Source organism: Megascapheus bottae, chromosome 2 (genome assembly GCF_031878675.1).
Source record: "Megascapheus bottae isolate mThoBot1 chromosome 2, mThoBot2.hap1, whole genome shotgun sequence".
In the NCBI taxonomy this organism is placed as follows: Eukaryota; Metazoa; Chordata; class Mammalia; order Rodentia; family Geomyidae; genus Megascapheus; species Megascapheus bottae.
Window position 1 is genome coordinate 49,971,023 of NC_143510.1, and position 16,391 is coordinate 49,987,413.

Below are 16,391 nucleotides of genomic sequence, written 5' to 3' on the forward strand. Positions count from 1 at the left end.
TTATCCCATACAGGCAAAGTGGCATAGCTCCAGTCATCAGCTTTTTCTATGTACTTTTTTTTTTTTTTTTTTTTGCCAGTCCTGGGCTTAAGCTCAGGGCCTGAGCACTGTCCTTGGATTTTTCTCAAGGCTAGAGCTCTACCACTTGAGCCATAGCACCACTTCTGGCTTTTTTCTATGTATGTGGTACCAAGGAATCGAATCTGGGTCTTCGTGCATGCTAGGCAAGCACTCTACCACTAGGCCAAACTCCTGGTGCCTTCTATGTACTTTTTAATGTGACTCAGATGCCCTCAGATATAAGACATAAAATTTTATATCTATCCTTTTCAATATAACATGACATTATTTGTCTCATATTAGTTCTTTGTAAACACAATTTTAGGGAAAGAATAACATCCTATCACATAGAGATACGCTATGATTTATTTAGACATTCTCCTAATAACAGATATATAGATAGGATAATTAGTAGATCAAAGCTCAATGAATAAGGCCACTGGTTTCCCAGAAAGGCTGCTTGGAGAACATGGGAAGGGGCAATGCTGAGAAGTGGCAGAGCAAAGACACTGTTCAGCACTGTAGCTGCAAGAAGAAATTTACAGATCCTGGCCCAGCCGCTCTAGCTCATCAAGGAGGAAGTCTATGTCGGCATGGGTCAGCATTGGATTGGCCACAACCATTCGGAAGAAGTTGGCCCGGGTCCCATGAGGCTGGTAGCCAATCATCATGGAACCTTCCTTTACCATGCGCTCCTTGAGCACAGGAGCCACCTGTGGGCATGACAGAGAGGGACTATTGCAGCCTGTCATCAGGTGACAGGGTGGGGGCTAGACACCTGGGCCATTGGACTCCCAGATGTGTCTTGCCCTCTACTTAGTCAGTCACCTCCTTGGAGGTTATACACACTGCTCAGACCGCATTTATCTTTCCCTCCACATCCAACCTACTTGGCCTTTTGACTCCTACCTCCAAGAAAGCTGAAGCAAGGAGCAGTTTCTTTTAAATCCCTGGTTTTCTGATTCCCAACACTGTTTCATTCTAACTTCATCCTGAACACCTTCCCCATCTCTTAATTTCTGTAAGATTTTTCACCTGTGCCACATGATCTAGTATACAATTTATAAAGTCACCTTGACCAATGCATTGGTTTCAAATATATAATTCTTATTTATGAAATAACACCTTCATGAAGGCAAGACATTTATTCTTCCAGGTCATCTGCAGCATCCAGTAACAATCCATCCTTATGAACAAGGACATGACACATATCCCCTCTAGGAGGTACATATGGACTTTTGGGGGTTGTTTTGTCCCTTCTCTGTCCTAGGCCCAAGCTCCTAGTTCAAGGGTCTTTATGGTATAACTGGTGTATGCCACAGCAATCCTTCTCTATCTCCTTACTTCCTGGAAACAAGCCAGATCATTCCCCATTCCCCTGACACACAAAAAAGTGGACAAGCCAGCTCAGGCTCAAGAGACCAGCAAAGAGATCTGCCATGATGACCATAGCCAGCAGGGGGCAGAAAGGCATCAGCTGCTCAGTTCTCTAAACTGGGTTACCTAGAACCATCACCTACCTGAGCCAGCCTTTTGTTGTAATCTGGCTTTTCCTGCTTTCCCCGGAGGCTGGGAGGTATGAACCAGAAGCATACGTTGACAAACTCAGGCTGAGGGAAGGAGAAATGGAAGGTGGGAGCTGAGGAAGAACACCTATTTCTCCCTTGTAGGCAGGCACTCTCTTCCTCCACAAGGAACAGGCAGGGCCAGGAAAATGCTCAAAAAAACAGGATCTTACCTCCATGACCAACTCAAACCCTTCCCGTTTCTTTATTTCCTCCTCCAGGTACCTGGACACAGAGGGGGAGAAAGCACAGATGGAGGAGAAGAAGTAGAGAGACCCATAGAGACACAGGGAGAGAGGCAACCCTGAGATAAGAAGAGCAAGGGGCGGGTTCTGAGAGGGGAGTTGGGACCCCCACGCCTACCGGGCAAGGGCAAAGGCCTGGTCGATACGCCGCTCCAGCCCTTGCCCGCCCTGTGCCTTCCACATGAGCCACAGCTTCAGACAGTCCACACGGCGGCCACACTGCACCACCTTGTCTCCCGTGTCCAGGGCCACATCATAGAACTTGTCCTGCTGGAAGAGGTAGCTGGCCTGCGACCCGTGGCAGCGCTTGAGCAGGTTCTGTGTGGGGAAAGGCTGTCTGTCATGTCTTTCTTCCAGAACAGCTGAAGCTGCTGGGTATTTCCCCAGCTCAGTCTAGCCTTTCCCTTCTAGGGATCCAGGCAGCATGGAGGGATGCCTTCCAAGTGACTCTTCTGACCCTCTCCTCAGGATCCCTCTGGCTACAACTGAAAATTGGAAACCTCTTCCTTTGCCAAGATGAGAGACTGGGGGAGTAAGGGAGCCCAGTGCAGAAGTTGAGGTGGTTTCAGACATTAGGCCTCAAATGCAAACACAATAAGGCTTGGACCCCTCCACAGTGGACCAGAAAAGATACGTCCAGAGAGAGGAACAGGCTGGGGGCTAGGGCAGACCCACCGAGGTGTCCCGGAGAAGAAGAGCAGAACACTGCAGGCCTGCGCCAAGGAGCTTGTGGGGGTTCCAAGCCACGGAGTCAGCCCTAGTGAGACACAGTAAAGCCAGGTCAGAGGGTCCTCAAGCTGACCCACTGAGCCCTCCCTCCCCCCTCAATAGAAGAAGGGTTTCCCACTGACCTCCCACTTCCAATCCACCACCTTTCTAGTCCCCATCCCACCCCCTCCCATCCCCCCATCCTAAGCATATATATATATATATATATATATGCCTATGTCTGACCTCCCACTTCCAATCCACCCAATCCACCACCTTTCCAGTCCCCATCCCACCCACCTCCCATCCCCCACATCCTAAGCTTCCTACTCTGTGAGTACTGTGAGGTGGAGTATTTGAAAGGTGGGATTTGGGAAGGGGCCATGTGCACCTCTGGATTCCATCCAGGAGATGCCTGTGTGTCTGTGACAGCAGAACGCTCCCACCCCAGGCGGCCTGTGGAGCAGAATAGCATGGGCTTTGGCCTCAGCTCAGTTCCCCTTCACCCCCCAACACACCCTCTTCCCCCCCTTCCCCCTCTTCCCCCGCCCATCCCCGGCTCAAGTCTCACTTACATCCACGTGGAACCATAGTCCATGACGTTGGCACACGTCTGCAATTGCATCCAGGGGGTCAAAGGCCCCCAGCACAGTAGTGCCAGAGGTGGCACTGACCAGGAATGGAACAGAACCCTGTTGCCAAAATGAAGAACAAAAAGCTACAGAGTTACTTCAAGAGCCACCCAGGTTCTGGGGCCTAGCTTTAAGTTCTTGCCATGGCTGACTTGATCTATTTCAACTTCACAACCCTACTTAGCAACTTGTATAGGTTGCAGGCTGTGACACTGAGATTCACAGATCCAAGCAGAGATGGAATTCAAACCTAGGACTGTGTGACAACTGCAAAACTCATACTCGTTCAAAATATTTACTGCTTTACTAGAAGACCCAAATGCTATTAAAAACAAATCCAAATACTGAAAACACATATACCAACACTGAAGTGTGTGTGTGTGTGTGTGTGTGTGTGTGTGTGTGTGTGTGTGTGTAATTTTTTTTTTTTTGGCCAGTCCTGGGGTTTGAAATCAGGGCCTAGGCATTGTCATTGGACACATTTTGCTCAAGGCTAGCACTCTGCCACTTGAGCCACAGCACCACTTCTGGCTTTTTCTGTGTATGTAGTACTGAGGAATTGATCCCAGGGCTTTGTGCATGCTAGCCAAGCATTCTACCACTAGGCTATGTTCCCAGCCCCTGAATCAATAATTTTTTAAAAATCTACCACAAAGAAAAGTCTAGGCCCAGACACTTTCACTGATTAATTCTACCCAACATTTATTTACTTTTTTTTTTTTTTGCCAGTCCTGGGCTTGAGCTCAGGGCCTGAGCACTGTCCTTGGACTTTCTCAAGGCTAGAACTCTACCACTTGAGCCTCAGTACTACTTCCAGCTTTTTCTATATATGTGGTACCAAGGAATGGAACCCGGGTCTTCGTGCATGCTAGGCAAGCACTTTAACCACTAGGCCAAACTCCTGGCCCCTTATTTAATTGTCTCTCTTTTTTAGACCGAACCCAGAGCCTTGCACTTGTGCTGTTCCCCTGAGCGAAATCCCCAATCCTCTATCAAACATTTCAAAAACAACTGATACCAGCTCACAAATATTTCCAAAAGAGAAAATATACAAAAATGCATTAAATTCCTCTACAATGAACCATAAATAATATGAAAATGAAATCAATAAAATCACATTATAAGAACATAAAAAAATGGGGCTGGGAACGTGAACTAGTGGTAGAGAACTTGCCTAGTATGCACGAAGACCCAAGTTTGATTCCTCAGTACCACATATACAGAAAAAGCCAAAAGAGTTGTGGCTCAAGTGGAAGAGAAATAGTCTTGAGAAAGCCCAAGAACAGTGCTCAGGCCCTGTTCAAGCCCCAGGACTGGCAGAAAAAAAAAGAACATAAAAAATAATTAAAGATTTGGGAAAAAAACTTTAAAAGTATAAAACATGTATTTTGGAGCTTGTTCTGGGGCTTGGTTAGAGCCTAATGCTCTGACTCAGCTTCCTTGCTCATAACTGGCATTCTAACTTGAGCCACACCTCCACCCTAACATTTTGCTGGTTAATTGGAGTTTCATGGTCTCTCTGTCTGAACTGATTTTGAACAAGTCCCTAAAGATCTCAGCCTGAGTAGCTAGAATCCTAAGTGTGAGCTGCCAATGCTCAGCATAAAAACTCCTCCTCTCCCCCTGCCAGTTCTGGGGCCTAAACTTAGGACCTGAGCACTGTCCTTGGGCTTTCTCAAGGGTAGAGCTTTACCTCTTGAGCCACAGTACCACTTCTGCTTTTTTTTATGTGGTACCAAGAAATTGAACCCAGGCCTTCATGCATGCTAGGCAAGCATCTACCATTAGGCCAAACTCCTGGCTTTTAGAAAAGCTTTTCTTTTTGTTAGTCATGGGGCTTGAACTCAAGACTGCTAATTCTTTACTTTGAGCCACAGTGCCACTTCCAGTTTTCTGGTGGTTAACTGAAAATACAAATCTCACAGATTTTCCTGCCTGGAAAATCCTTAAATCTCAGCCTCCTAAGGATCTAGGATTATAGGTATGAGCCACCAGCATCCAGCTCTGGCAGATTTTTTAAAAAGTTAGTTATTATATAGGTGATGTACAGAAAGGTTATATTTGCATGAATCAGGTAGAGTACATTTTCTTTCATATAGTGTCTTCTGTTTCCTCATTCTCTCCCAGTCCCTCTCTCCTGTCTCTACCAAGTTGTATAATTCTTTCAATATCCAGTAAGTCTACTACTGTACTTTTTTATGCCTTTTCCTTCAAGTTTTATATACCCAAACTTTTTTTTTTGTGGGTCATGGGGCTTGAACTCGGCCTGGGCATTGTCCCTGAGTTCTTCAGCTCAAGGCTATTGCCATACCCTTGAGCCAAGCCCCATTTCCCATTTCCTAGAGGTTAACTGGAGATAAGTCTCAGGTTCTTTTGTTCCCAGGCTGGCTTTGAATCTTGATCTTCATATCTCAACCTCCTGAGTAGCTAGGATTTAGATGTGAGCCCCTGCACCTGGCTGAGCACCCAAATTTTTATGTGTTGAAATTTAGTTCTCAAGGTAAGGCATTAAGAGGATAGAGACTGGGGCCAGGAGCATGGCCTAGTGGTTAAGTGCTCACCTAGCATGCATGAAGCCTTGGGTTCAATTCCTTGGTACCACATCACAGAAAGTCAGAAGTGGTGCTGTGGCTCAAGTGGCAGAGTGCTAGCCTTGAGCAAAAAGTGTCCAAGGACAGTGCCCAGGCTCTAAGTTTAAGCCCTATGACTGGCAAAAAAAAAAAAAAAAAAAAAAAAAAAAGGTAGAACTTAACTGGTGGTATTTACAGGGGACTCTTTGGGAGGCAATTAGGAGCTCCAATAATTAGTAGTTTTATAAGAAAAAGGAGAAAGATGAGCAGAAACACACATGTTTCCTATCTATCATCATGCACTGCCAACAAGAATGCCATCATCAGATTCAAACCTTGAACCTTGGCCTAGAAGTGTAATAGTCACCATTTCAAACATTTTGTTATAACAATTTAAAATGGACATAGCTAATGCACAGAGTGTTAAAGAGATATCTGTAAACCAATGTTTTCAGCAGCACTAGTCAAAGCTAAATGTAAAAGTAACTCACATATTCACTGACAGACGAATGGATAAGCAAAATGTAGTACATACACAGAATGGAAGTAAAATTTCACTAGAAGAACGCTTGGAGGGATACACTCAAACTCTATCAAATTTACATTACCCTGGGTCCCTCTTAGGGACCCAGTAATACTGTTTGGTCATCACTATAAAAAACACGATATTGGTTGAGAGCATGGCCTAATGGTAGAATATTTGCCTAGCATACATGAAGCCATGGCTTCAGGTACCACATACACAGAAAAAGCTGGAAGTGGTGCTGTGACTCAAGTGGTAGAGTGCTGGCACTGAAGAAAGCCCAAGGACAGTGCTCAGGCCCTGAGTTCAAGCCCCCAGGACTAGCAAAAAAAAAAAAAAAACACAAAAAAAACCTGATATAAAATAGTTCCACACATTTCTAAATGCTCCCTTGATGACTGGGAAAGTGTGGGTAGATGGTGATACCTGCCTCAAGAAAGTTCCCCTAGGTAAGGAAGGCTGTAGGTAGAGAGAAGAAACACTCCAGGTAAAGAAAGGGAGTCATCCCAGCTCCATATCTTCAACTCAGCCCCTGGCTCTTGTACCAGTGTAGGATGTCCTTATCCATCGTAATATCCCCACCTAAGGTCCTCTTTCCTTAAATCTCAATTATCACTTTACAGGGAAACCTTCACTATTCTGTTAACCTCCTATCAATTCCTCTGTATTTTACCTTCAAAGAGCATATATGTACTTGTTTTACTTATATTTGTAAAGGGAAGTCTTCTTACTACAATGGCATGAACATAAAATGAGCAAAAGATTCAAATAGGTATTTCAAGTGTAGAAAAGACAATACACAAATGCCCACAGCCTACAAAAAGACTTTTTTCCCTCCCTCCCTCCTTCCCTCCCTCCCTCCCTCCTTCCCTTCCTTTCTTGCTTGCTTTTTCTTTGTTTTTGTTTTTGTTTTTTTTCCTGCCAGTCCTGGGGCTTCAACTTAGGGCTCTGTCCCTGAGCCTCTCTATACTCAAGACTAGTACTCTTACCACTTGAGCCACAGTACCATTTCTGGCTTTTTCTGTGTATGTGGTACTGAGGAATCAAATCCAAGGCTTCATGCATGCTAGGCAAGCACTCTACCAGTAAGTCATATTTCCAGCCCCAAATTCTCAAAATCATTAATCATCCAGGAAATGTAAAACAAAATGGCAATGAGAAACCACTTCAAACCACTAGGTGGTTCTAATCCAAGAGATAACACTCAAGTGTTGGTAAGTAGGTAGAAAAATAGAACCATCATATCCTGCTGAGATTTAAAACTGGTACAGTTTAAAAACAATCTATCAATTGAAAATAAAATGAAAGAGCAAAAAAAAAAAAACCCAGTCTATCAAGTCCCTAAAGCTCAAATGCAAATTTATCATATAACCCAGTAATTCCATTCCCAAACATAAAATGAAGAGAAATGAAGGCATGTTTTCACAAAACTCTGCATATAGGCTGGTGGCTCATGCCTACCATCCTAGATTACAGGAGATTACAATCTGAGGATTATGGTTCAAAACCAGCCTGGGCAGGAAAGCCCATGAAACTTTTTTTTTTTTGTCCATTATGGGGCTTGAACTCTGGGTCTGGGCATTGCCCCTGAGCTCTACAGCTCAAGGCTACCACACTACCCCTGAGCCACAGCCCCACTTGTGGCTTTGAACCACAATCCTCAGATCTCAGCCTCCTGAGTAGCTAGGATTACAGGCGTGTGCCACTGCGCTGGCTTTCCCAAGAGACTCTTATCCCACTTAACCAGCAAAAAGCCAGAAGTGAAACTGTGATTCAAGTGGTAGAGTACTAGCCTTGAGCAAAAAAAACCAAGGCTCTAATTTTAAATCCCAGTACTGAAATAAAAAAGCAAGAAGGGAGAGAGGGAAGGAAGGAGGGATGGACGTAAGGAAAAAAGACTGCACGTAGATGTTCAAGGCTACACTCTTCATGACAGCCAAAAGTAGAAAGCATTCAAATTTCCATTAACTGGTAAATGAATAAATAACATGTTGTGTAATAGAATGCTATTGATTAGGAATGAAACACTACGGTATATATGATAAGATGTTGAACTTTGCTGAGTGTGGTGGCTCATGCCTGTAACCTCCTAGCTACTCAGGAGGCTGAGATCTGAGGATCTGATCTAGGCTCAAAGCCAGCCCAGGCACAAAAGGATCTGAGACTCTTATCTCCAAATAACCTCTAGAAAAATGGCAAGTGGGGCTTGACTCAAGGGTAGGTCAGTAGCCTTGAGCTGAAGAGCTCAAGTACAGCGCCCAGGCTGAGTTCAAGCCCCATGACTCCCACCACCCCCCACACACAAAAATGTTGAACCTTGAAAATATTTTTTTTTTTTTGCCAGTCATGGCTTTGAGCTCAGGGTCTGGGCACTGTCCTTGGACTTTCTCAAGGCTAGTGCTCTACCACTGGAGCCTCAACACCACTTCTGGTACCTAGGAATTGAACCCTGGTCTTCGTGCATGCTAGGCAGGCACTCTACCACTAGGCCAAATTCCCAGTCCCGAACCTTGAAAATATTACGGTAGGCAAAAAAGACCATGTATAGGGCTCGGAGTGTGGCCTAGTGGCAGAGTGTTAGCCTCGCATGCATGACTCCCTGGGTTCGATTCTTCCATACTACCTACTCAGAAAAAGCCAGAAGTGGTGCTGTGGCTCAAGTGGTAGAGTACTAGCCTTGAGAAAGCCCAAGGACAGTACCCAGGCCCTGAGTTTAAGCCCCAGGACTGGCAAAAAAAAAAAAAAATTTAGAAGTTATTCTGTGGGAGAAGGAAATATTATAAATTAATTGTAGTTGATGATTATCTAGTTCTATAAATATGCTAAAAACTACTAAAATGTACTTTAAGTGAGTGATTTGTTATATCAATTGTTTCTCAAAAAAGGTATTAACCATAAAGAGTTTATACAATAAGCAGTGGCTCTCCACTATTATAATTGCTGCCCATTCTGCCATTCAAATGTAACAAGTATACATCAGTAAATATAAATTGTTCTAAATAACAAAAACAGGTTTACAGTGTCTTTCTATACTTTAACTTTTAATACATATTTAATATATATAGTAGAGGTGTTTTCATATGTATTCTTTTAAATGTCTACACAGCACTCTAAGAAAAGTAAGAATAACAATAACAACAGTTTGCTGTGATGGTATACACCTGTAGTCACAGCACTTAGAAGGCTGAGGTAAGATTGTGAATTTGAGGCCAGCTTGGGATATACTAGGAGTTTAAGGCCAGTGTGGGCAGCATAGCAAAACTTTGTTTCAACAATGATTAATGTTAACAACAGCCAATGTTTATTCAGGACACATACAGGCCAGGCCCTATTCTTTTTTTAAAAAATTATTTATTTATATTTTATTGTCAGGGTAATGTATAGAGGGGTTACAGTTACATTTGCCAGGTAGTAGGTACATTACTTCTCACACACTGATACCCCATCTCATGTTTTTGTCCCCATTTGCCTCCTCCCCCTCCCTGGCCCTGTTCTAAGTGCTTTGTATACTACTTCACTCTACACTTTACAGCAACCTTGTATGGGAAATTCTGTATGTCTTTTTTCCCCCTAGTACTGGGGACTGAATTCAGGACCCTGTGCTTGCTAGGCAAGTGCTTCTAACACTTGAACTTCTCTCCTAGCCCTTTTATCTTTATTTTGTTTTCGAGACAGGTTCTTAGTAACTTTGTACTTAGGCTGGCCTCAAAATCATATCCTCCTGACTCTGCCTCCTGTGTAGTTGGGATTACAGATGGAAACCACCATAGCTATCCATTTTACATAGACAAACTGTGACACAGATATGCCATAATTTATTTTACCTAACACATAATTTTTAAAAATTTTGTACTTTGTTCCAGGAAATGTTCTCATGCACGGATTCTAAGCAGCTATGATGATTCATAGCACAAATTCTGAGCAGTGGAACTCTGAATTAGTAGGCAGTATATTTATGAATTATATGCATAGGGCCAAAACACCCTCCTAGGTGGTTGTGGTAGTTTGAGCTCTAGCGCCTCCACCTTCCTCTCCCCAGTCACCACTACCCCTACATCTTCCTCAGCATCTTCCTGAACTGACCTCCCAGCCCCATAGAAACCTTCCATACTCCAGGCCCTAACACTCTTGCTGCCTGGGACACTCTCCCATCCTGACTACATGTCCACAAAGTCCCTATCAGCAATGTGGTGTCCTCAGCCTGTCAGACCTCAGCCCAAGGCAGGACCAGCATGGAAGGCCAGGAGAGGCATGAGGGATGCTTTGAGAAGGAAGAGTCCAAACAACCCTCCTCAAGGGTGACAAAAGGTGTCCACCCCTCTAATACCCCACGTGCCCCTTGCTTACATACCTCTGCTTCAGCCTGAAAGATCTGCCTCTCCAGATCCTCAGGGATCATTTTCCCTCTGAAAAAGAAAATCAAGTAAGCAAAGAAGTTAAAGATGTTCTAAACCAGAAGGTGTCCTGCTGAAAGCAGGGTAGGGTGGGTTAGTAATGAAGAAGCCATGATGCTGATTTTTGCCTAAGAGAGGTGAAAGAGACCTTAGGAAAAGGGCAGGAGGCAGGAGAACAATTCTGAATACAGGCGAGAAATGCCTAAGGCCAAAGCTTTCTGGCAACAGGATGGCACACTGTGCCAAGCTAAATCAGGGCCGTGTTGATAGCATAACCTTCACCTCTCATCAGCCTTGACCACTCGGACACTGTCAGTGCCAAGTCCCAGAAAAGCAGCTCCCTTGTTGATGGAGTAGTGACACTGTGGAAGAATGCAGACGGCAGGTTATTACAACCTGGGCTAAGAGACAGAAAGCAGGGAAGATGGGGTAGAGAGAGAGACAGTAGACGTCGAGTGTGAGCTGCAATAGATAGATCCCTCTAGGCCAGGGCTTCTCAGATGTGCCTATGTAGGAACTGCCTGGGTGACTAATAACACAGAGACAGAGGCTCAGTAGGCTTGAGACTCTTTATTTCTAATAAGTTCCTAGATGATGTCAGAGCTGCTGGTCCATGGACCATCCTCCAAGCATCAAGATGGACTGTGTCCACTGCACTTGTTTTTTCCCACTGTGTCTCCAAGCAGATGGCAATTTGAACATGAGTGTGTACTTGGCCTCCTTGATTGGAAGGAAGCATATTCGTTGGGGGTAGGGTAGAGCAGAAAGAGGATGGATAAGGTCTCTAACTAAGCTAACTGGAGATTAGAATCAAGAGCTCAAGATGGGACCTGTGCCTCTTCCCCACCTCCTCTGATGTGAAGAGGGCCAAGGGTGGCAGTGCCCAGAGGCCCCTCTGCTTGCAGTCCGGGTAGCGCTGATAACGAGCCAGGTTCATAGCATACATGTTGGAGACAGAACCACCTGTCACAGGGAGGGGGTGTTGCATGAGGGAGAGATGGTAGCTCAAGATGAGCTTACTTCTCCTGACTCAAAGAACTAATCAAAGAAGCAGGGGGCTCCCAGCCGTGAATTCCCAGGGCTCTACAAATAGCATAAGAACCCACAACAGTCCCAGGATCAACAGATCCTCCCAACCTCTCCCTCCACATTCTGGGATGCTCCCTGGAGACCCCCACCCCACAGCTGGCATTGAAGCATTGATGCCAACGACGGTTAGCAAACACTAAGGTAAAGAAGATTGGGCAGCTTTCTCCCTAGACAGCCCCAGTCTAGTTGGAGAAGAAACAAGGAGGAGTCCTTAAAAGGCTTAAGATTCACACACACACATATACACACACACATCCCACAACACACACACACACATACCGGGGCAGAAGACCCCATCACCAGAGCTCCAGCCCACCAAGGCCCGGAGTTTCTTCAGTACCTCCTCTTCCATGAGAACAAACACAGGTGCAATCTCATATGTGTACCTGCCAGGAGAGCAGCAGTGAGAAAGGCACTGCCAGTCTAGATCTTAAGCCAGAGGCATTAAAGACAGGAGGTGGTAAGATAAGGAAGGGGCCCAAGAAAGGGTGAGACTGGTGACAAAGAATAAGGAAGTACAGAGGAGAAAACAGTTGTCAGGAGGTAGGAGAAAGCTTGGAGAATGGGAACCCAAAGGACTAGCAAGAAGCTGCTATGCCACAGGTCTAGAAAGTGGGGGTCAGAATCATTCTCCTCTTCTACCCATAAGGCCCAGGAAACCTAAGTTCTTTGTGGGATGGAGAGTGAGGCTCTAGGATGGCTCACTGGCTGGTGTTGAGGCTTTCAGTAATAATGCGACCGGCAAGAGCATAGGGATCCAACCCTGAGAAGAGCTGGTTGAAGAATCGAGGGTGACCTAGAAAAGGGAGAGCAGGCAGGGACTCAGCATGGAACTGGGTACAGCCCCAGAGGATCCTGCCAGAACCCAAGGCGCACCAGTCTTGACGCTATAACGAATCACAGCCCTGCAGCGCTCCAGGATCTGTTCCTGTGATTCACCCTGGCTCTGCAGCTCCAAATCCAACAGCTGCTTGAGCTCCTCAGGCTCCTTCCACTCACAGACCTAGGAAAAGAAGCCAGGACTCAGGGTCCTTAGACCCTGTGACTGGCCCCAGATGCAGCTCTATACACACAGTATCATCAACCTGCACTTAAAAGCAATTTAAAAATGTTTTCAAGGTATACACAAGCAAAGTAAATAAATAAAATAAGACCCAGCATGCAAATTCCTGAGAAATGTAGGAAAAAGTGATTGAATGGGCAAAGCCTCAGTAAAGGAAGTTCTGAGCTAAGTTTGAGAAGAGAAAAGGAAGGCTTGACAGGCAGGAGAGTAAAGGAGAAAGGACTTACCTTCTCAGAGGCACTGGTCCCTTTCTGAATGGCCTCATCTATCACAATCCCAAACACATTTTGGAGCAAGGCCTCCATAGCCACAGGGTCCCCATCCACAGCAGAGAGCGGTTTTGAGTCAGCCATCGGAATAAAATCTGTAAGCAGAATGAGAGTCATTTCCTACTTAGCCTGTACACCCTAAACTACATTCAACCAAAAAGACCCTCTGCCCTGCAACTGGCCTGAGGCTCCAAGTCCTATGGCTCAGTCTGTCCTGGGTAAAAAGAAAAGGGCAAGTGACAGTGTCATTTGGAAGAGCCAATGGGAACAGCAAGAGGGAAAAAATAGTTATAAAAAGAAGGAACTAGTGGTTATTATCCTCTTAAGGCAGAGACACAAAGCTTACCTTTCTGTTTAGGTCTCTGTTCAAGTGAGCTGGTGGCAAGGTACACAGTGAGCTTTCCAGAATAGTAGGACCAAGACAGCACAGGGAATGAGATAAAAAGCATGATCACATGGCCACGGCATAACTCTCATGACCCTTGCCCGATAGAGAACTTTCACAGATTTGGAACAGGGACAACAAGCTAAGTTCCATGAATAATCATTAGCTGACAGAAGAAAGGGGGCGGGGACAACAAGAAAGGTAAAAACCAGTAGTACATTAACCTCAGGGTTGAGACTAGATGACAGAAGAAAGAGGGGAGACAAGCAGAAAGGTAAAAACCAGTAGTACATTAACCTCAGGGTTGAGACTAGCTGACAGAAGAAAGAAGGATGACAAGCAGAAAGGCAAAAACCAGTAGTACATTAACCTCAAGGTTGGCGAGGAGCAGAGAGCCCTCTGGAAGAATGGAAGAGTGGATTCCCAACATGAATCCAAGAAGATGGACTGGAGTGGGATGCTAAAAGGAGACAGAACAGAGGTGGACCAGGAATCTGAGCAGGGATGGTGCTGGGGGCATGAAGGTAAAATGGCTAAGGCCTAGGACACCAGTTCCTTTTGTATCCCAATCCCAAGGCTTTTTAGAATTGTCTAAGTTTCTTCTTTTTCTGTACTGGGGCTTAAATTCAGGGTCTGGGCACTATTCCTTACCTTTCTTTGCTGAAGGCTGACACTCCTGAGCTACAGTCCCCACTTCCAAATTTTTGGGTGCTTAACTGGTGATAAGAGTCTCACAAACATTTTTTGCCCAGGCTGGCTTTGAATTGTGATGTTCAGATCTCAACCTCCTGAGTAGCTAATATTATAGGCATGAGCCATCAGTGCCCAGCTCTCCTAGTTTCTTTTCCCTTTGGGTTGGGGGACAGGGTAGATCTCAATATGTTAGAGGCCACCCTGGCCTCTATTCAGCTCAAGATTCTCCTGTTTCATTCTCTCAAGGACCAAAGTTATAGACAAATCTACCATACGTAGACATATCCTGGTTCGTGAAGCCCTTTCTTAGAGCAGGAAGGAATGGAAGTTATGCTGAAGGAGCATTTTATTAAGCAAGCATTATCCTGGGCTGTCCAGGATAGGACTGAGAAAGCCCTTGCCTCAAATGAGGACAGAGTACAGACATGCAACCGTGACAGGATGCTGACCTTCAGTGTCCTCAGAATTCAGGAAAGGAGACAGAGAAGCTGAAAACTGGAGATTTGTAGCAAGATGCAAGCTCAGTCTCAAGCTCAGTCTCGAGTTGGTGAAAAAACGTAAGACTGGGACAGGAAGAGAGGAACTTAGAAAAAAAGAGAAGGGCATGAACTTACATGGTGAGGGAGCCTAACTAGTCCTGAGGCCCTCGATGTCAGTGAATGGCTGGAATATAGGGGCAAAGGCAGAGTAGGGGTAAGTGTGGGAGATTGTGACAAGTCAAGCCAAAGAATCTACATTTTATCCTGCAGAAATGAGAAGTCACCGAAACCCTTCTCATTGAAAGGCAAGAAATAATGTGATAAAACTGGTGTTCCAGAAGACCAGTTTATAACAGCAGATAAAGGAAAATTACCAGGCAAGAAGTGGTCCATATTTGAATAAGGATGGGGTGGATAAAGAAGGACAAACAGAAAAACTTGCAGGCTTGGTCATTCCCTGAATTACACTGAACTCAACACTTACAGGGGATATGTTGGAAGAGAAAGAAGAGTCAAAAACGATCCAGGAATGGATGACCAGAAAAATGGCACCTCTAAAACAAACCTTTTGGATGGAAGGTAAGCAGATGATTTCTTAGAAGTATTTATCCAAGTAGAGGTTTCCTGGGACTATAGACATTGGTATAGTGGTCAGGCCTAGAGTTCTGATAGATTCTAGAGTGCAAAGCAAACTTGTGTCCAGTGATGGCTAAAGACATGTAATGTGAGTACAATGGTCAGAGGAATGGCTGGGGAGAAGGGACCAACACAAGGCCTGAAAGATTCCCAGGTAAGAAGACAAGAAAGGAAAACTGTCCCAGATTTAAAGATAGTATTTTTAGCCAGTCCTGGGGCTTCTCAAGGCTGGAGCTCTACCATTTGAGCCACAGTATCACTTCTTGTTTCCTCTATGTATGTGGTAACAAGAAATCAAACCCAGGTCTTCACGCATGCTAGGCAAGCACTCTTGCCACTAGGCCAAACACCCAGCCTCTAAAGATTTTTTTTTTTTTTTTTTGCCAGTCCTGGGCTTGAGCTCAGTGCCTGAGCACTGTCCTTGGACTTTCTCAAGGCTAGAGCTCTACCACTTGAGCCTCAGCACCACTTCCAGCTTTTTTTTTTTTCTATGTATATGGGACTGAGGAATCGAACCCGGGTCTTCGTGCATGCTAGGCAAGCACTCTACCACTAGGCCAAACTCCCGGCCCCCTAAAGATAATTTTTAAAAAAGAAAAGAAAGGGCCAGGAATTTGGCCTAGTAGTATAAGTGCTTACCTAGCATACACGAAGACCCAGGTTCGATTCCTTGGTACCACATGCATTGAAAAACAAAATCTGGAAGTGGTGCTGTGGGCTCAAGTGGTAGAGTGATAGTCTTGAGGAAAGCCCAAGGACAGTGCTCAGGCCCTGAGTTCAAGCCCCAGGACTGGCAGGAAAAAAAAAAAGAAAAAAGAAAAAGAAAAGAGAGACTCTATAATAGAACTACCTTCATCAAGGCAGGCTGCTCTGACAATCCATCTGCAGGCACTGGACCTCCTACTACTTAGAAACACAAGAGACACTAGGGTTTGGACCCTGAGACATTTCCTGAGTACACTGGGTTTGGAGAAATCAGAGTACCAATCTAAGCCTCATGAACAGTCAGTCCTTCAGCCATACTCCTGCCAGCTCCCAACAGTGGTGGCCATGTAGTGCAGATGTCTAGAGGCTAATAAA

The 16,391-nt window shown here is 45.1% G+C and overlaps 1 protein-coding gene across 4 annotated transcripts in view; it reads right to left on the bottom strand.

Annotated features, from left to right (window-relative positions):
* Positions 1 to 25: 25 nt before the first annotated feature.
* The window catches only part of Csad (cysteine sulfinic acid decarboxylase), a 31,766-nt gene continuing 15,400 nt past the window's right edge, over positions 26 to 16,391 (bottom strand). For 2 of the 4 annotated variants that reach the window (XM_090326327.1, XM_090326320.1), the window contains exons 2-15: positions 13,077 to 13,213; positions 12,663 to 12,789; positions 12,492 to 12,582; positions 12,066 to 12,172; positions 11,545 to 11,660; positions 10,980 to 11,059; positions 10,655 to 10,709; positions 3,154 to 3,270; positions 2,970 to 3,034; positions 2,546 to 2,627; positions 1,989 to 2,188; positions 1,799 to 1,850; positions 1,581 to 1,670; positions 26 to 773 (exon numbers count right to left, since the gene is read on the bottom strand). In XM_090326327.1, coding sequence (XP_090182453.1) covers positions 600 to 773; positions 1,581 to 1,670; positions 1,799 to 1,850; positions 1,989 to 2,188; positions 2,546 to 2,627; positions 2,970 to 3,034; positions 3,154 to 3,270; positions 10,655 to 10,709; positions 10,980 to 11,059; positions 11,545 to 11,660; positions 12,066 to 12,172; positions 12,492 to 12,582; positions 12,663 to 12,789; positions 13,077 to 13,202 — 1,482 coding nt within the window. In that variant the 5' untranslated portion in view covers positions 13,203 to 13,213 and the 3' untranslated portion in view covers positions 26 to 599. Of the gene's footprint in view, positions 774 to 1,580; positions 1,671 to 1,798; positions 1,851 to 1,988; positions 2,189 to 2,545; positions 2,628 to 2,969; positions 3,035 to 3,153; positions 3,271 to 10,654; positions 10,710 to 10,979; positions 11,060 to 11,544; positions 11,661 to 12,065; positions 12,173 to 12,491; positions 12,583 to 12,662; positions 12,790 to 13,076; positions 13,214 to 13,464; positions 13,559 to 16,391 lie in introns of those variants that run through there. The other 2 variants (XM_090326315.1, XM_090326336.1) reach the window with 2 other exon arrangements.